This window comes from Crassostrea angulata, unplaced genomic scaffold (genome assembly GCF_025612915.1).
Source record: "Crassostrea angulata isolate pt1a10 unplaced genomic scaffold, ASM2561291v2 HiC_scaffold_24, whole genome shotgun sequence".
Taxonomy (NCBI): Eukaryota; Metazoa; Mollusca; class Bivalvia; order Ostreida; family Ostreidae; genus Magallana; species Magallana angulata.
The window spans coordinates 92,220-112,974 of NW_026441579.1; the positions used below are offsets into that span (position 1 = coordinate 92,220).

General features: G+C 35.1%; 1 protein-coding gene across 2 annotated transcripts; it reads left to right on the forward strand.

Moving 5' to 3' along the window:
• Positions 1 to 221: 221 nt before the first annotated feature.
• On the forward strand, positions 222 to 20,367 carry LOC128168644 (chromatin-remodeling ATPase INO80-like). 2 transcript variants are annotated; one of them, XM_052834795.1, is made up of 35 exons: positions 222 to 455; positions 2,033 to 2,206; positions 2,626 to 2,732; positions 2,917 to 2,984; positions 3,092 to 3,223; positions 3,568 to 3,700; positions 3,797 to 3,852; positions 3,937 to 4,092; positions 4,268 to 4,321; positions 4,525 to 4,728; positions 4,837 to 5,032; positions 5,810 to 5,877; positions 5,963 to 6,076; positions 6,505 to 6,618; positions 6,705 to 6,800; positions 7,017 to 7,219; positions 8,472 to 8,556; positions 10,006 to 10,123; positions 10,401 to 10,486; positions 10,615 to 10,782; positions 12,248 to 12,347; positions 12,478 to 12,573; positions 12,662 to 12,755; positions 16,192 to 16,269; positions 16,555 to 16,786; positions 16,958 to 17,077; positions 17,245 to 17,473; positions 17,608 to 17,735; positions 18,048 to 18,215; positions 18,759 to 18,917; positions 19,159 to 19,261; positions 19,479 to 19,546; positions 19,674 to 19,787; positions 19,933 to 20,026; positions 20,168 to 20,367. In XM_052834795.1, exons 2-35 carry the CDS (start codon positions 2,067 to 2,069, stop codon positions 20,350 to 20,352), a joined length of 4,266 nt encoding a protein of 1,421 aa, XP_052690755.1. In that variant the 5' UTR covers positions 222 to 455; positions 2,033 to 2,066; the 3' UTR covers positions 20,353 to 20,367. The 2 variants fall into 2 exon arrangements, with proteins under 2 accessions (XP_052690755.1, XP_052690756.1); XM_052834796.1 differs by having other exon boundaries at positions 2,629 to 2,732.
• The last annotated feature ends 388 nt before the right edge of the window (positions 20,368 to 20,755 follow it).

The window sequence follows — 20,755 nt, forward strand, 5'->3', positions numbered from 1 at the left end:
TAATCTAATAAAATAACTTATTTGGCGCGAAAATTGAGGAAAATCCAGAAAAATCCGATTATGTTTTTCCGTATCTCTCTAGAGGTCCGTTTGTTTATTATTTTTTTATATACTTAAAGAATTTTTTAAAAAATACTCTTTGATATACTTTGCGTATGATTTAAAAATAACAGCCATTCTAATATATTTTTTAAAAATCTATTTTTCGTTCACAACACAAATGGCGTGGACCCCCCGCAGAGCGCATTGGCAGTCATGAGCCGAGCGATGTTTGCAACGCCGAACAGCCATTGCCTATCTGTAAAGTACGAAAGCCGCCATATTTGCTGCGCCTTTGGGATATTTCAAGGATGAAGTGAAGATGGATTTCACACTTAAAGAATGACATTTTCCATCTCAAATAAGTTTACCATGGACGATTTTTCGTCTGCTAGATCAAAGAAATAAAAATAAAGGTGAGCGAGGCACGTGTAAATAAGCGTTCTTAGGGGTGTACGTATGGGGAAAGTTTATCTTTGATAATATGTCTTTGTCACTCATTACAACTGACATGGTCTTCGAAACCTATGGCGAATGATTAAGAACAACATCAAACTTAATGGTTATTGGGTGTTCAAAGTAACTGATTATCGATAGAAACTGGAAGGAGCGGATCTAAACGCAACGGAAGAATCAAATTAATTTTCATTGCAAATGTTTCTCACAAGTTTTCTGAAATGTATTCATCGTATTATAATAAAAGGAAGGAGAGGAACACTTACATAAAGTATTGCATTATTTATTTTTAATAAAACATTTCTTATTGTTCTATCAGGAAGTTCTGAAAATGAAAGTAGGTTTTACTTTACTTTTAATAAGTTCATCATTACAAATCAATTCATATCACATATTTAATCTTGACATTAGAAGTGCACACCAAAAGATCTGAAGTATTACCAAATATTTAAGAAGCTTGACAGATTTTAAAATTTTAATATTTTAATTTTTATTGAACACTAAATAGGACCCACTGTAAAACTTATTTAGTATGAACACGGATATAGCAAATTTTCAGATAAAGCAAAGATTTTTTGAGTCCTCAGTAAAATTCTTATCAATTCTTTGCAAAATTTTACGTTGATAACGAATTCAGATATAACAAATTTATGGATATAGCAAACTGATTTTGAGTCCTGTAGAGGCGAATAATAACAAAATTTAACACCTTTATAACAAATTTTTTTACAGTTTAAAAAAAGTGTGCACTTCCAGTTAACAAAATAGTTTGAATGAATTTATTTTCGTATAATTTATTTCAATTTACAATATGATTAGTAAAGTTTTCAAAGTTAAATTAGCAAAAATACGGATATAATGGATTACGAATACAACAAAGTAATTCCATTGGTCCCTAGGACTTTGCTACTGTATATATTTTACTCTGTCCCTTAGCAAGTGTACCACATCACATTTTTCTTAAAAATGTTAAAGAAAATGTCTATTTAGAAGTTACACAAATGAAGAATGTTGATAAGGACGAAAAGTATATAGGGATTTATATTGCAACTGACATGAAAGTACTCGTACAGTGATAATCTTGAAAAATTGTGTCATGCAGTTCTGTTGTTTCCAAAACTTCCGAATGGATGAAAGATATTAGAATTTTCTTTATATATTTATATAGGATCATGGCAGTCCACCTTCAAAAGAAAAAAAAATGACTTGTTTCTTTTAAGTTGCTAATTTAAAATTTTTTTAATTGATTTTTTGATTGTTGTGAAACAAGTACAGGGTTTTATTTTCATACTGGATTAATTAGACTATTGTACTTTTACGTTTATTAATAACATAATATGTTGAACATAAAAACATATAAAAAAAGCAACACAAAAAGGAAAGAAAATATTACATGTATGGTTTTATTCCATCTTCTAAGTACATGTACTCAAATAAGAATTTTAGAGTTTGACACTTGGACTTTCCAACACTACTTTAAAATTACTCATTTACAACCAAAAACAAACTAATGGTAAATAATATTTGAAATTCATAGGTCCAAAACTACAGTTGAGTGCCATCAATGAGTTATGTCTGCAGCCATAATGGATCATGACTATGGACAGCAGCTAGCAGAGCCTGTTCATATTCAGCAGCTGGAGCATGCTCTCAGAATCGAACCACTCCTCTCCTATGTGGAGAACATTGTGAAGGAACCTGTGGGATTCAGGTATTAATGAATGTTTCAGATGTCAAAAAAGGAACATATTCAAATTACAGGTACAGTCTTAGGATTGCTATTTAAATTTCTTTAGATGACAACATGGCGGATGGAACACCCTTTCATTGTATTTTGTGTATACAGAGGACCCCGCTTAATGTTATACCTATTACATGTATATTAAGCGGGATCAACTGTATATATTAATATTTATTTATAAATAATTTCTAGGAGATCATCTCCCCATTTAAGAAAGATGTGTACTAAAAAAACTAAAACAAAAATGAAAACCCAAATCAAAATGTGAATGATGATCAAATTTTGAAGTTTTAGGACTTCATTTAATCCGCATTATATTTCCTTGACACTACTACCCATAGGATACAAATGATTTTATCTGTTGATTAATATTTTTGAACTTCCTTTAGCAGTGATGGCTGTGACAGTTCTGATGGGGAGTTTGATTTCCTGCAGCCATGTTTACGTGATGAGGATGACAATAAAATTCTGAATGGAATTACCATCACAAAAGCAGGTATCTTCACTGAATAATAGACATACAGTGACAGTAAATGAACTCTGATTAACGGTAAAAAAAAAATCCCTAATGAAACTTTTATTCGGGAGATGTAGAAATACCAGAAGGCACAAGTTATTTCAGTTACCTGTATATTAGATAATTTTAGGAAGTAATTGTTCAATAACCTTATGAATTTTAGAGAGAAAAGCAGACAAGACAAGGTTATACAATTTGGGCAAAGCAAAGAAAGGAAGAAAATGGTTAAAGGTACTAGTATTGATGATATACCTTTAGGTTCAACTTTACATTAAAAGTGAAAGTTTATATGGAGAAGAGGTAGAATTATTATCATTGTCCTCTGATTCTGCTTGTAGAACATCCTTCTGAGTGACAGTTCATCAGATGAGGATGAAGATAAACCGATTACAGAAGAAGACCTTCAGCACATGCTGAAAGTCCACAAATACCAGAGGAAGCATCAGATGAGATTCTACCAGGACCCCGAGGTAGGCCCTACTGCTGTCCATTAACTGTTACAAGTAAAGCAAATTTCTTGCTATGTCAGTAGCCAACTCTGACAAAGGGCTCTAAATTTAGCATTATAATACAAAGTAAGATACTTTGATTTAGTAAATAATGGATTAGTGACAAGCTTTAGTGTGCAAGGAAGATTTTATTTAAAAAAAAAAAAACTGCAAAAGAGCAAATATATGTGTCTTAGTCTGTTTTAAATAATTGAGCTGTTTATATCTTTTGACTTGTAGATGAGAAAGAAAAGGCCTACCCAACATAACTTAATCCAATCCATCTCATTCTTTTTCATTTTCTAAACTGATTGTTCTGGTTTCAGCTTCGTCAGTACCAGTACTACAGTACAGGGCTCTTGTCGAACTATGATAAATACCATGAACACCAGAAAGCTGTACTGGGACCAAAGAAAAAGATATCCAAAGATCACAAAAAGAAAGAAAAGAGAATTAAAGGTACACAAATTGTTGTAAAATCATCCTTGTAAAAAGAATAAAAGCATGTACATATATTTATGTTTTATATAGTATAATAATGTTGTTTGTTTACAGAGAAATTAAAAGAAATGAAAAAGAAGAAGCAGCATCAGAATGGGGACGATGATGGGGTGTGTACTTCATGTACAAAATACTGTAACAATCAATTATAGACCAGTGAGAGAACCTTTCATATGTTTTTCTTAATTGTATAGGAGATGGAAGAAGTAGACCCTTCAATTGTGGAGGCTTACTTAGCTCACAAGAAAAACCAGGCTGCCAGAGGGAGAGGCAAGAAGCTCACCCCGGAGCAGGCTGATGTCAAAAGAAAGAGGCTGTGGGTCTCTATTGCCAAAAAGGAAATACCCAAAGTAGGTCACATGATACTGATCAGTATGTTTTGGGGGAGAAGCAGAGGTTAATTTTGATTACAGTTATATAAGATAGATTTCAACCTCTTATTACCGGTATATACCTACATTGTGGATGACCAAATCAATTCATGTGAAAATTCTGAACAGTAAATGAATTGTGTCTTATTTGCAGGCCCAAAAGCAGAAAGCATCTGCGAGAAAGGAAATACTGCAGTCTTTAAAAAAGGTTGGTAGAAAAATTTTACAGAAGCAGGAAAACTTGAATACAATTCTAAAGTACTGTAGATGATGTTTCTTACAAAAAAGAATCTTTTGAATGTATATTATGGTTATGTAATTTTAAATGAGATGTCAGTAGAATGAAATGGATTTATGGTCTTAGTCATTACAAAGACAAAATATTATCTTAATTGTTCATTCATTATTCAGATGTCTCAACAAAGTATGAGGGAATGCAGAAAGGCAGCTATCAACTCGCAGAAGATGAGCAAAGATTGTACTTCTAGAGCCAAGAGGCTGAGTAGAGAAATGGTCAGCTACTGGAAACGTTTTGAAAAAGTAGAAAAAGATATTCGCAAAAAGGCAGAAAAGGAAGCTCAAGAACAACGAAAGATGGACCTGGAGTTAAGAGAAGTGAGCAGATTGGAGTCATTTAATCCTATAAATTAATCAAAATATTTCATAGCTGTATTACTTTGGTATTCCAAAAAACATTATGTATCTCAATGGTATTGATTACAGGCAAAAAGGCAGCAAAGGAAGCTGAATTTCCTGATCACTCAGACAGAGCTGTATGCACATTTCATGGCTAGAAAGCTGACCGGTGAATCTGAGTCTGCAAAGAATGATATTCTTGGAAAGCTTGATGAGGACAAGCCACAGAATCAGCTAGAGGTGGAGGGAAGAGTGTTGGTGGATGTAGCAGCGGATGATTATGGTAAGTAATGAATGTGGAGAGAGTGTTGGTGGATGTAGCAGTGGATGATTATGGTAAGTAATGAATGTGGAGAGAGTGTTGGTGGATGTAGCAGTGAATGATTATGGTAAGTAATGAATGTGGAGAGAGTGTTGGTGGATGTAGCAGTGGATGATTATGGTAAGTAATGAATGTGGAGAGAGTGTTGGTGGATGTAGCAGTGAATGATTATGGTAAGTAATGAATGTGGAGAGAGTGTTGGTGGATGTAGCAGTGGATGATTATGGTAAGTAATGAATGTGGAGAGAGTGTTGGTGGATGTAGCAGTGGATGATTATGGTAAGTAATGAATGTGGAGAGAGTGTTGGTGGATGTAGCAGTGAATGATTATGGTAAGTAATGAATGTGGAGAGAGTGTTGGTGGATGTAGCAGTGGATGATTATGGTAAGTAATGAATGTGGAGAGAGTGTTGGTGGATGTAGCAGTGAATGATTGGCAACTAATGAAATGAAGAAAGTGTTGATGGATGTTACATTGTAGCAGTGGATGAATATGGTAAGTAATAAAAGTGGAGAGAGTGTTGGTGGATGTAGCAGTTGGTGATTATGATTATTGATAAAAGTAGAGAAAGTGTTGGTGGATGTACATGTAGGTGTGGATGATTTTGGTAAGGTATATATGTTGATGTATATGAAAGTGGAGGGGAGGATTTTGATGGATGTTCATGTGGATAATTATTGTATGTTTTTGGAAAGAATTTAGAGCAAACATTTTATGCGTTAGATTTTACATTGTAGATAGTGAAAGAGTGAAGAATCTAGCTCTGAAGAATGCCCAGGATGCTTATGATAAACATCAGGAGAAGGTTTGACATTTACTTGTACATACAGGTAGTGGTTATTGACAACATATTTGTATTTTGCAATGATTGGTTTGTGTATTTTTCACAGAGACAATTGTTTGATCAGGAGGGTTTAAGTCTTGCCAATCCCTCCATAAGCACAGATGCTGAGAGACCCCAGCCCAGCATGTTTGAGGGAACACTCAAAGCTTACCAGTTGAAGGTTAAAATACCATCATATTTCAGAGTTTTAATACATTTAAAAATAATCAATCACCCTGTAATTTATTGGTCTATTCAGTTATTAAAAATTTATTCAAAATTGAGGCTATCAAGGTGAGAACTTTCTTGTACATATATGGTTATATATGTTTGTATTATTTTTAATTGGTGAATTTCAGTTTTGAACAAATCTTGAACAGTGTATAATGATTTCAACTATTCATTTCTTTTTCATTTGATCATCCTTCTTTACTGCTGATAGGAAAATGCATACAGAATTTTTTTATTTCTCATGGAATCTAACCTGCTTTTTATTTACAACAATGTTAATCCAACATGGAAGAGGAAAATTAATGAAGTAATGATTACTCATAAGTTTTGATATGACCATTTAAAGTTGTGTTTTCATGTCCTGTTTCAATTTCACAGGGAATGAACTGGCTGGCCAATCTGTATGACCAAGGCATCAATGGTATCTTGGCTGATGAGATGGGTCTGGGTAAAACGGTCCAGAGTATGGCATTCCTGGCCCACTTATCAGAGGTAGGCAGGCATCTAGAGGAGTTCTCAATCATCTGGTGTGTGCACACTCAAGAATGGCTACTTTCATGTACTTTATTTTGTTACAGGCCCAGGGGATTTGGGGACCATTCCTGGTAATTGCACCAGCATCAACTTTACACAACTGGCAGCAGGAATGTGCAAGATTTGTTCCTAGATTTAAGGTTTGTTGATATATATTCAATTAATACTTAATTTTTATCAGAGGTAAATGATCAAAATTACATGCATGTAAATCATCAAATAAATAAATGTAAAAGAGGTCTTTAATCCTCTTTTGTGAGCCTGTGTTTTGAAACAATTTTTAAGAACGTATATCACATTAATGAGACCTTTAAGTTAGAAACATGCGAGACTAGTGGGGATGTCCTTGATTGCAGATAGTGCCTTACTGGGGGAACACCCAAGACCGGCGGATTCTGAGGAAGTTCTGGGACCAGAAGTGTCTCCACACGGAGGAGGCCTCCTTCCACGTGGTCATCACCAGCTACCAGCTGGTCATCCAGGACGTCAAGTACTTCCAGCGAATCAAGTGGCAGTACATGATACTGGACGAAGCACAGGCCATCAAGAGTAGCAGCAGGTCTGTCACAACAATAAAATAGCTCGTTCTTTGTAAGAGAAGTAGCAGGTCTGTCACAACAATAAAATGGCTCGTTCTTTGTAAGAGAAGTAGCAGGTCTGTCACAACAATAAAATAGCTCGTTCTTTGTAAGAGAAGTAGCAGGTCTGTCACAACAATAAAATTGTTCTGTCTTGTAAGAGTAGCAGCAAGTTAGTAACTGTGGTCATACCATAGAGTACACTCTGTGTGTGTTAATAAAATAAGAATGATAGGTCTGTGGTTGCGTAGTAGAGATGTGTAGTTTGGTTTATCTTATGAATCCTGTGGAATCATTAAAATAAATGGACATTATGGCATTCCCTGCCCTATAAAAGCCTTCCCTTACTATTCCAATAAGGTCAAGAGTTGGATAAAGATTGTTTCAATAAAATTGTCAATCAATGGCATGTCTCTATGATCATTCAAGTTTTGTATATCCTGCAAAATAAAGCTCCTTATTTGAATTTAATTTTAATTTGAGTTACTAAACAATAATTGATGTGTAGGACAGTGAACTGTTTTGACTCTCATTACATATTTTATAAGTAACTACTAAAAGGTATCACGAAAGGTATTTGTCACGGGGTCGTTATTCCTCGTACAAAATAAATAAATAAATAAAAGGATGGTCCAGTTTCCAACATTACTTTATAATGGCATTGGTGAATAATAATGATGATAAGAAGGTGACCTGAAATGAAAACACTCATACAATTGACGCATACATTTTTATAATATTTAGATATTTTAACTTTAAGATAAAAACAATTAAAGAAAGTATTTCTCACCAAATTCGCCTTCAGTAAAACTTAAATGTAATAGTTTGAAACTAGTGACAGTCTCAAACTATTAAATCAGACCAGTCGTAAAACTGTAGCTGTCTGCTGGCAAACAAGTTATGTTCTAAAATCATGGTGCAAAACATTATAAATTAAGTGTTATCACTCACACTTGCGCACTGACCATACACACCCATGAAAACCTGTTTTTCCACTACCAAATATAGACATACAGTAGTAATTACCGTATTTGGTGAATCACAACCCAAAATAACACAATCACGTGACAGAACACGAATACCAGTCAAACACGAGTAAACTATGAATGAGTTAATAATGAAATGTATGGATGAATGAATGAGTAAATAAATGAATTACTAAATACTAAATTATACTCAATTGTATCCCTGTGACATATTTTTGAATTTAAATTAACTTTTCGATGTTTGTAGTGTCCGATGGAAAATTCTTCTTGGTTTCAACTGTCGAAACAGACTGCTTCTTACTGGTACACCAATACAAAACAGTATGGCTGAGGTTTGTAACAAAGTTTAAATATCAATTATGATTACCGTATTTTTCCGACGATTAGTCGGTATTTTTTTCCTCTGAAGCAGAACACCCGACTTATCGTCTTCTTCGACTTGTCGTAGGCTTGTAGTCAGAAATTTTTTAAAAATAGCATTAAAAATCTTGGTTTCAATCATCTTGAGTTGGCTGTGTGATTGAAAATTACGTTGTTGAATTCACTGTTTATCTTTAATAATTATCATTTTCACTCATCTGTCAACACTTAAATACATAATAATAACAACAGTTATTAAAAAATGTTACATTGTCTTTAATCAATTAAAAGTTTTACCGTTCCGTTTTTATAAACACATCGTCACATGGTTCTATGTATCACTAGTAGGAAGATAACATTGCGCAGTAAAATTGAAACCAAGTTTGAATGGAAGAAAATATTGCAGTAGGTCCGGGGGATGTTTTTTTAAATTTAATTATTTCATTTGTAAAGAGTTGTTAGTGGAAAGTATAAATCAGAAATATTTAATGGTCAAATTCAATCTTAAAATACGTAATCGGCAATTATCAATACTACTGTTTATACAATAGGCTGACACCAGTTGTGTTAATAATCTTGCCCTAAGGCTGAGATCTTTACGGCAATTTCACTCCCTGTGTATATAAAGAGTACCGTTATAAGAGTGATTATAGTTCATTGATTAATTATTGTGCAATTCTTTGATTATTGTTAGATAATTTTTTTAGGAAACATATGTATGTCGTATATCGTCATTATCAAGTCGTACAAATGATCGATTTATTTCTAACAGTGTCTATGTAAAACAATAGCGTGTAACTGCATTACTGGATACAAAGTAAACAAGTTTCATCAAAGCTTTCTGCACTTGAGATCCCCCTTTGAAGTCCGACACGAGACAGGTGCATGCTTATGACACCGGAAATTGTTAAACAAACATTGACCACGCGCCGAGTCAACAGGTGGCTGGTTACATAATGGCGAATACACTGGCGATAGTCAGAGTGGATACTTATTTTAATGCTTGGGAATAAAATATTTCTGACAAAGTAAGTTTAGTTTTGCATAACACGCGATATCGGGAATTGTTTAAAATGCAAGCGACTTTGTAGAAGTTGCCGGTATTTGAAAATTTGATGCATAAGTATAAAGCTAATTGTTTAAATGTTAATCATTAATAATAATTGGTAGCAATATCGGTGACATCGTGGCAACATACACTGATAATGTTACTGCAGTTTTATAGGCCATTTTGAAGTGATAAGATCGACGTATGGTCTGAGATCGACGTATCGTAGGATTTTGTTAAAATTTTGGCTAAAAATTGGCAATTCGACGAGTCGTCCGCATCGACGAGTCGTCGGGAAAATACGGTAGTAACAATGTACTGATACAACTTTAATTAAGAGTAAACAATAAACCGTACATCCTTGTATCTACAGCTGTGGGCTTTGCTCCACTTCATAATGCCTACAATGTTTGACTCTCACGATGAATTCAATGAGTGGTTCTCTAAAGACATTGAAAGTCATGCAGAAAAACAGTCAGGGATTGATGAGAGTAAGTACAGTGGTACTTCTGTTCCTTTACTTTATGTTAGTGATAGTTTTCAATTTGTGTTTTATGTACTGTAAAATTATTCAGGTTACAGGAAATTATTTTCAAAAGAATTATTAAAAAATCAGTTGGGCCATTATATTTGGTGAATATTTAATTTCCTAGATTGAATAATTATTTAAGAACATGTATAAGCAGGGTAACAAAGATGGGCATTACCCTACAGTTCTGATTGTTCCATGGTACAGCCTTGTCGTACATCATAAATATTTTGTTACAGATCAGTTGAGTCGTCTTCACATGATTCTGAAGCCTTTCATGTTAAGGAGAGTCAAAAAGGATGTGGAAAACGAGTTATCTGATAAAGTAAGTTTGCCGATTTAAAAAAAACAACTTTTCTTAACCTTGCTCATTTGTTAGTAAGACTGATATACAACTGAAGATACATATAGCATATTTTTGATCAGATAACTATTGACTCCTTTCTTTTGTAGATTGAGATTTTGGTGTACTGTCCACTGACCACCAGACAAAAGATGCTGTACCAGGCTGTGAAGAACAAGATCTCCATAGAAGACATTCTGCAAGGAACTTCAGGCAATGCCAGTCAGGCTCAGAGTTCCACCTCCAGCCTCATGAACCTGGTCATGCAGTTCAGAAAGGTAATGAACCTGGTCATGCCCTTTTTAAAAGGTAATGAATCTGGTCATGCAGTTAAGAAAGGTAACAAATTTGGCAATGCAGTTTAGAAAAGTAATTAACCTGACCATGCAGTACAGAAAGGCAATGAAACTGGCCATGGAGTCAAGAAAAGTAATAAATCTTTTCATGCAGTTTAGAAAGGTAATTAATTTGGCAATGCAGTTCAAAAAGCTAATTAACCTGTTCATGCAGTTAAGAACCTGGTCACGCAGTTTAGAAAGGCAATGAAAAAGAAATGGACCTGGTTATGCAGTTTAGAAAGGTAATGAACCTGGTCATGCAGTGTAGCAAAGTAATGAACCTAGGCATGTAGTTTAGATTGGCAATGGACCTGGTCATGAAGTTTAGAAAGGTAATGGACCTGGTCATGCAGTGTAGCAAAGTAATGAACCTAGGCATGTAGTTTAGATTGGCAATGGACCTGGTCATGAAGTTTAGAAAGGTAATGGACCTGGTCATGCAGTTTAGAAAAGTAATGGACCTGGTCATGCAGTTAAGAAAGGTAATGGACCTGGCCATGCAGTTTAGAAAGGTAATAGACCTGGTCATGCAGTTAGAAAGGTAATGGACCTGGTCATGCAGTTTAGAAAGGTAATGGACCTGGTCATGCAGTTTAGAAAGGTTATGGACCTGGTCATGCAGTTAGAAAGGTAATGGACCTGGTCATGCAGTTTAGAAAGGTAATGGACCTGGTCATACAGTTTAGAAAGGTAATGAACTTGGCAATGCAGTGTAGCAAAGTAATGAACCTAGGCATGTAGTTTAGATTGGAAATGGACCTGGTCATGAAGTTTAGAAAGGTAATGGACCTGGTCATGCAGTTAGAAAGGTAATGGACCTGGTCATGCAGTTTAGAAAAGTAATGGACCTGGTCATGCAGTTTAGAAAGGTAATGGACCTGGTCATGCAGTTAGAAAGGTAATTGACCTGGTCATGCAGTTTAGAAAGGTAATGGACCTGGTCATGCCGTTTAGAAAGGTAATGGACCTGGTCATGCAGTTAGAAAAGTAATGGACCTGGTCATGCATTTTAGAAAGGTAATGGACCTGGTCATGCAGTTAGAAAAGTAATGGACCTGGTCATGCATTTTAGAAAGGTAATGAACTTGGCAATGCAGTGTAGCAAAGTTATGAACTTAGTCATGTAGTTTAGATTGGCAATGGACCTAATTGTTACATGTACAAAAGGTCGTTAACTTAGTCCTTAAATGTAGAAAGGCATTGAACCTAGCCAAGCAGTTAATTAAAGGTAATGAATGTGTCATGCAGTTAATGAATCTAGCCACTGAATGAAGAAAGATGATTAACCAAGTCATGCAGTTTAGAAAAGTGATAAGTTTAAAAGGTAGATACTGGAAATAAGTTTTTAAAGTACATTGAAATTTATTCCATGTATTTGCAAGTAATGAGTTGTACTATGTTCCAGGTTTGCAACCACTCTGAACTCTTTGAAAGGCGTGAGATCAAGTCTCCATTTTTCATGAAAACTGAATCATATCATTTGCCAAAGCTCATATATCAAGAAGGTAATTTTGCATATTTAGTTTCAAATTCCAAAGAATCATCCTTTTATAATCTCTGTTCATTACAATGAAAACATTTACATTTACTCAAGTCTTGAGACATATTTTATTTTTGCTTTTTTTTAACTTACAGGTCTCTATGAAACCATGACACAAAGTTTTCAAAGAATTTTGTATGGCATGTTTTACATTTTCTCTCCAGAGAATGTCCATTCTTCAATTTTTTCAGGTATTTCCTCGAACCATCTGTGTGTTGATAAATGCTAAATGAAGAGAATGTGAATGGTTCTGAAGGAGGATTCCTTTTTATTTTGTAGATGAATCCTCATATCGATGTTTCTCCTTCACCAGATTTGTCAATTTATCTCCTAAGGAGATCATGGACTACATGTTTGGAGGACTTATAGTCAGGTACATTGTGATATGTTAGTACATTGTACTACAATAAATAGTTAACTCTTTTACCTTGTCAATTAAGTGATTTTTAGCTAACCGAGACGAAGTCAGGGGGAGCTTATGCTATACCGTTGGCGTCGGCGTCCGGACCTGGTTAAAGTTTTTGTTGCATGTCCTGTATCTAAGCTATTACTTGTTCTATCTTCACTAAACGCATGGATGATGCATCTGGACCTACTTATGGACTTGAAAGACTAGGATGCTGAATCTGAGTCCTAAATTTCAGATGCTGGAGGAGGTTAAGGTTGTTGGACCAGGTTAAAGTTTTTGTTGCAGGTGCCCTTTGATAGCAATATCTAAGTTACTGCAGGTCTGTACTTCACCAAACTTGCATGGATGGTGTGTCTTATGATACTGATGCACCAGACAGGCTTGAGTGCTGAATCTGAGCTATAGGTTTCGGATGCTGGAGGAGGTAAAGGTTGTTGGATCAGGTTAAAGTTTTTGTTGCAGGTGCCCTTTGATAGCAATATCTAAGTTACTGCAGGTCCGTACTTCACCAAACTTGCATGGATGGTGTGTCTTATAATACTGATGCACCAGACAGGCTTGAGTGCTGAATCTGAGCTATAGGTTTCGGATGCTGGAGGAGGTTAAGGTTTTTGGAGCAGGTTAAAGTTTTTGTTGCAGGTGCCCTTTGATAGCAATATCTAAGTTACTGCTGGTCCGTACTTCACCAAACTTGCATGGATGGTGTGTCTTATGATACTGATGCACCAGACAGGCTTGGGTGCTGAATCTGAGCTATAGGTTACAGATGCTGAAGGAGGTTAAGGTTTTTAGAGCTGGTTTAAGTTTTTGTTGCAGGTGCCCTCTGATGATGATATCTTAGTTACTACTGGTCCTAACTTCACCAGACTTCTATGGATGGTGCGTCTTATAATACTGATGCACCAGACAGGCTTGAATGCTGAATCTGAGCCATAGGTTTCGGATGCTGGAGGAGGTTAAGGTTTTTAGAGCTGGTTAAAGTTTTTAAAAGAGGTGCCCTCTGATGATTATATCTTAGTTATTGCTTGTCCTAACTTCACCAGACTTCCATGGATGGTGCGTCTTATGATACTGATGCACCTGACAGGCTTGAATGCTGAGTCTGAACCATAGGTTTCAGATGCTGGATATGGTTAAGTTTTTTGGAACAGGTCACATGTTTAATAGATGATAGTACTATTTCAAACTTGCATAGTTGATTAAACTGTAATATGAATGAATCACAGAGGAAGCTTCAGATGCACAGCTTGATCTCCATTATCAAGGATGCTAAAAAATATATCTTAGTTATTACAGGTCCTAACTTCACCAAACTTGAATGGATGGTGTGTCTTATGATACAGATGCACCTGACAGGCATGGATGTTGAATCTGAGCGGATGCTGGAGCAGGTTAAGTTTTAATTGCTAGTGCTCTCTGATGATGATATCTTAGTTATTACTGGTCTGAACTTCACCAAACTTGCATGGAGATGCATCTTATGTATACTGATGCACCTGACAGGCTTGAATGCTGAATCTGAGCCATAGGTTTTGGATGCTGGATGAGGTTTAGATTTTTTTGAACAGGTCACATGTTTTATAGATGATAGCTTGCATAGTTGATTTAACTATATTATAAATGAAACGCAGAGGTTGCTTCAGATGCAGAGCCTGATCTCCATTATCAAGGATGCTATAGAAATCTCCTACCTCACTTAAACCTGCTTGATAGAAAGATGAGGTTGTTGTTAAATGATATAACATGATTCCTATGATAAAGTATTGTGTGATATGAAACACTTTTGTTTAATATGATACAATATAACATCATATATATTATATTGTAAAAAGTTATATGATGCGATATGATATTGTATCAATTTTTTTGATATTTTATGATATGATATTGTATCATGATATTGTTTTGTATAGTATTGTATATTATGATACAATATTATATTGTATCATACGATATTGTATAATATGATATTGGTTTCTGTAATTTACAATTATATCACGCGAAACTGTATTATATGATATTGTAATATTATATATTATTGTATCATACAATATTGGTTTATATGATGTATTATTGTATCATATGATACAATATGTATGTATAATATTGTATTTTGTTTTCCCTCAGACTGAAATGTCACATTTTCATTGGATTAAACATGGCACGTGATTGCCTCATATATCTCTATGTAGGTTCTGTGAGGATTAATATTAGGCACTATGGCCGTCATTGGCCGCCGCCTCACCTACTCATCTCGATATTTCATATCATTTAACACAGAAATCGTGTTCAGTAAGTCATTAAAATATTTAGAGTAGTGGCCCTTTGGAATTATTTTTAAATTAGAGTAGTTGCCCTTTGAACATTTACGTCACATTGTTGTGTCTGGAGCAGAACAAAATGGCAGCGTTTAAATTTGCTCAAATCTTTACAGAGGTTTAAAATTGAATAGCAACAAAACGTTGTAAGTAATATGGGTGAAGCATAGATTTTTTAAGCGTATTTGAAAGGTGGTATTGATAATTTTGAAGAGTTTAAATGAGTTTAATTGGACGAGATGTAAGGCATCTTGTACATGGCTTTGCGTAGATCACCGCTATTTGTGAATGAATATGTCGCTTGATAGTCCTCGGGAAAACAAAACACTTATAAGGTTAGTTACTGACTCACTACGGAAATATATTGGGTTGATCAATCTCATAGACGGCTCGGCTTCGCCTCGCCATCTATGAGATTGATCAACCTAATATATTTCCATAGTGAGTCAGTAACTAACCTAATAAGTAATAATATAATATTTTGCTTTATCACATAATATTGTTTCATTTGATATGATACAATGTTATATCAAATTATATTGTATCATATGATACAATATCATATTATGTATCAAATATTATACAATATCATACAATAAAATATATCATACTATATTTTACAATATAATATATGTTTCAATGTTATGATGTATTATGTAATATGATATTGTATCATATAATACAATATTGTATTTTATATAATAATGTTGTATTATGTGATCAAATACAATAAGGTTTAACACAATACAATGTCATTTCATATTTACAATATCATCTTTGTTTATTACAGTATTTTATTGTATTATATGATATAAATTGTAAGTATGATAGGATGCAATATTTAATTTTATATTATTATATTGATTAATATATGAACATATGATTATCATGCATTTTTTTATCAGATGATATATGATTTTGTGTCAAAACAGAATCCATGAATATCCAAGATCATAAAGTATGATTTTCATATAATATGATAAAGGTGGTCTCATAGGGGTGATGCCTCGTCTCGGTGAGCTTTGTAATCTGTGATTACCTATGTTTTTTTTTTAATTTTGTGACCACTTGTTTCACTTCAGGTGGTTAGGAGTTTTCATTTTGAGAAAGATAGAGGAGAGAATACGTCATTCTCATACCTGGGATGAAGTTCCACAAAGGTGAGGTGTAAATGGTTTCCTCAAACTTTCATTTCATTAATGATATATGAATATATTACACTAAGTGTATTATTTATATGTATGTTCCTTTCATCCGTCAGTTAGTGTCTACACATATCTGACTTTTAATCCTGAAATTAAGTTCCAAATCTTAGTTGTTAGTGGAACTTCTTTAAAGAAGGATATGTTTAGAAGTGGAAATTTGTAATTTCCCCATATTTCTTGCTTCATTTCCTGTATGTAATTGTTTCTTTTTAACAACCAAAATTTTTTTTATTATTGTAGCCAGTATATTCAGAACAAAGATTTTTTGTTGCGGCCCCTCAGAACCACGTCTTTCAGTAATTTGTGCGAGAGTCCAAACCTCCGACAGCTCATGTTCACCAGTCCTACCTCCACCTTCTACGGATTCAGTCCGTGTACGTTACACTCCATGAAGGAGACGATAGCTCATCGTAGAATCCGGATGAGGAATCAGAGAGCTCTGAAAAGTCCTCCTTCATCACCCTCTAAAAATGTAAGTTTTAAATACCAGTAAGTTTATCGGTTATCCTTTCAGTTAATTTAGTTAAACCTTGTATTATTTATATCGCAATGTCAAGTGACATTTTACTTACTTTTTGCCCATTGTTTTTTACCTCATCAACTGGTGTATCAATGAGTTTGTTTGTGTCTTTATGAACCACAGCACCACAGTGTACAGTCCCTAGAAGATTTCCCTCTACATCATCACATTCCAAGGCCCAGCCGAGTTCTCCACTGTCAGCCCATGGACTTGCCCAAATTTCTATTCTACACAATACCCAAGGTAAGGCTTTGTGCCGACAATCAAAGAAGTAGTTTATTTAACTTTTGTCTTCATAGAGTGTTATGATGTTCGAAGTGGTATATATTTATATATACACATACTGGAAGAAATATTAATGCACAAAAAGCATACCTTGTGATTGTTTAACTTACTCATTTTGATATTAGATACAAGTGAAACCACATCGGTATTTCTGCCCTGACCGTGGAGCCGCCTGGCGGGTGATGAAGGAGAACCTTTGTGGTACCCCTGAGGGTCTGCTAAGTGTCCTGTATGGTAGCCCCGAGGTATATGAACTGGTCCGCTGGTACAACCCCTGGCACTTCTTCACAGCCCCAGCAGGGGGCCTCATGTGCTCCAAACCAATCCATGGCTGGTCTGGTTGTTTTGTACCAGGTATTGCCTACATTAACTTTGTACCAAAACAAAAGTGCTGTACATGTATTTCATACTTTGATACTTACTTCGTAGTTCTATCAAAAATTTTAAATGAGAATTATACAAATACATGATTATTTTTTGTTTCATAGATAAAGAATCCTTGATCTCAGATGCTGGTAAGCTCTCAGTGCTAGATACTCTGTTAGCCAAGTTGAAAGCGGAGGGGCACAGAGTGCTTATTTACTCTCAGATGACCCGCATGATAGATTTACTTGAGGTAATTTTGTTTATCTCTTAAATTGATCCCTATTGAATCAACTTTGAATCATGTATATGAATAAGAAATAAAATTCAAAGATATTTTAAATACTAAATTGAAGTCAAACATTTCAATTATGGTATTTTATATACCGGTACTAGTCATTTTACCAATGTTTTAAAAGATGAAGAAAAGTTTCCATATCTCTTTTTGACATCCCAGGAAATCTTTGTTTGGACATATTATTGCTAGTAAAGCTTTCTGCAGAAATAAGAGTATCATGTTGTGTTTGTATTGAGATATAAAACAGGTAATATTGTTACCTTTAAGGAGTACATGTGGCACAGGAAACACACCTACATGAGGCTGGACGGCTCGTCCAAGATCTCAGACAGGCGAGACATGGTGGCTGATTTCCAGACTCGCTCGGACATCTTTGTGTTCCTGCTGAGTACGAGAGCTGGAGGGCTCGGAATCAATCTGACTGCTGCTGACACTGTAAGTCAAAGCTTTGTGAATAATTTCCATGTATGGACATCAAAAGACAAGCCCTAGTTTATCTTCTTGAATTAATAAGAAATGACATGTGATGCTTGCCGACAGTCCATAAAATTAATATATTACTAGAAACGTGCAAAACATGTTTGAAAGTTAATGTATATTTTACCTTTCCAAAAATAAGTTACTGAATACGTGAAGGAAAACATATAGTTATACCAGTCATTGAAAGCAAGCAATTGTGTCATTACAAAAGTTCTATTCATTTTTTTTAAGCTCTGATAAGGAAAGATTAGTAGATTTTGAGTGGTATATAATGAGTGATATGTACCTATTCAAGTTGATGATACAATATACATGATGGATATTATCTGTGGCTGGTGTATTTTATTGACCTGTACCTGTAGATGATGTGTTCTAGGTGTTCTTCTATATTTAGTGTATGATATGACCATATACATGTACAAGTAGATGGTGGATTGTAGCTGTTCTTCTATATATAGTGTATGATATGTGCATATACATGTAGATGGTGTATTGTAGGTGATCTTCTACGACAGCGATTGGAACCCCACTGTGGACCAGCAGGCCATGGACCGGGCTCACAGACTGGGACAGACCAAACAAGTCACCGTCTACAGGCTGGTCTGTAAGGGAACTATAGAGGAGCGGATCCTAGAGCGAGCCAGGGAAAAGAGTGAGGTAAGGGGTGGATCCAAGTGAAAACAATGGGAAATTCTTTATTTGTTCATTTGTACATTATACTAGCAGTTGTTATATTTTTAAAAAACAGTTACAGACTTAAATGATAAATTCTAGAAAATTCACCTCAGAAAATACCTCTCACATACAAGCCAGGCATACTTGTAGGCTAGTATATAGAGTACATGTATGGATGAAATCTATGTATATAAATGACTGACATATATGTCTATGTTTACAGATACAGAGAATGGTGATCAGTGGTGGAAACTATAAAACAGACATGCTTAAACCTAAGGAAGTTGTCTCCCTTCTACTGGATGATGAAGAAATTGAGAAAAAATGTAAGTAATACTGAAAAAAAACCCCACATTTGTTCCTACAATATAACAAAATAAGACATTAAATAAGAGTTGTTTGTACAATACAACAAAAAAGGACATTAATTAAAGTTGTTTTTACAATACAACAATATAGGGCATTAATTAAAGTATCCAAACTAGCCTTCCGTGTGACTACTCTTACACTTCTTTTTATGTTGAGTATGATTTGAATTCACAGTGAAGCTAGGAAAGCAAGATGGAGAAGGAGGAAAAGACAAAGACAGAAAGAGGAAACGAGAATACAAGGTATTCCTGTAGTTAACAAAAAGTTAAAGTAAAAAATCTGACCAAGACACAGAAATATGTTATTTTACAAGCACTTGGAAATACACAAGTTTTCAAAATGATTTTTGAACAATCTTCTGTTCTGTAGAAAAGAGAGAACAAGAAGTCTAAGGGAGATGATGTCAATGTGACGTACCAGGCTGACAGCGAATCAGTGTACAGTTTGGACTCGACCTCTGTCCCAGCAAGTCCCCTCAGTGTGGTAAGTCCCATAGTCGGAACTATACTCGCAAAAACAGTCAACCAGACAGACAAGCACAGTCAATCAGAGGGCACCATTTCACTCATCTTCATTGAATTGAATACAGGAGACAAGTGATGGTATATGTGAGTTTTCTGTATTGTAGATGTCAGTGGGGAGTGAGGCCACCAATCAGCAGGCAGTGGATGACAGCAGTAACGACGCCCTGGTTATTGTGGACGACTCTCACTATCCTCCAGGTCTGTGGAATTTATGGCTAAAGAAATTTCAATTGTTTTTAAAAATTCAGACTGGGTGTCTCAAGGAAAACTTGAATTTACAATCTTTAACATTTATTATAGACTGCTTTTTCATTCTTGTACACGTAAATTGATATTCAGTTACCCCAACAAGTAAAAGAGGAAAGAGAGGTCGACCCAAAGGATCGACAGGTGTGCCGCGGAGATCGCGGGGGCGGGGTGGTGTCAGAAAATCCCTGAGTGCTGCAGAACTGGCTGGGGCCCAGGCAGGGATGACAGCAGCCTACGCTGCTTACGGCTACAACATTGCAGGTAAGGGTGTATGATATACAATATATGGCTACAACATTGCAGGTTAGGGTGTATTATATACAATATATGGCTACAACATTGCAGGTTAGGGTGTATTATATACAATATATGGCTACAACATTGCAGGTTAGGGTGTATGATATACAATATATGGCTACAACATTGCAGGTAAGGGTGTATGATATGCAATATATGGCTACAACATTGCAGGTTAGGGTGTATTATATACAATATATGGTTACAACATTACAGGTAAGGGTGTAGGATATACAATATATGGCTACAACATTGCAGGTAAGGGTGTATGATATACAATATATGGCTACAACATTGCAGGTTAGGGTGTATTATATACAATATATGGCTACAATTTTACAGGTAAGGGTGTATGATATGCGATACATGGCTACAACATTG

Bases quoted from the DNA above. Each gene is read 5' to 3' on its own strand.
- LOC128168644 (XM_052834795.1), top strand. From the start codon at position 2,067: ATGTCTGCAGCCATAATGGATCATGACTATGGACAGCAGCTAGCAGAG. The intron at 5,878-5,962 runs GTTTGACATTTA...TATTTTTCACAG, and splicing joins ATGATAAACATCAGGAGAAG to AGACAATTGTTTGATCAGGA. The intron at 6,801-7,016 runs GTTTGTTGATAT...CCTTGATTGCAG, and splicing joins GATTTGTTCCTAGATTTAAG to ATAGTGCCTTACTGGGGGAA.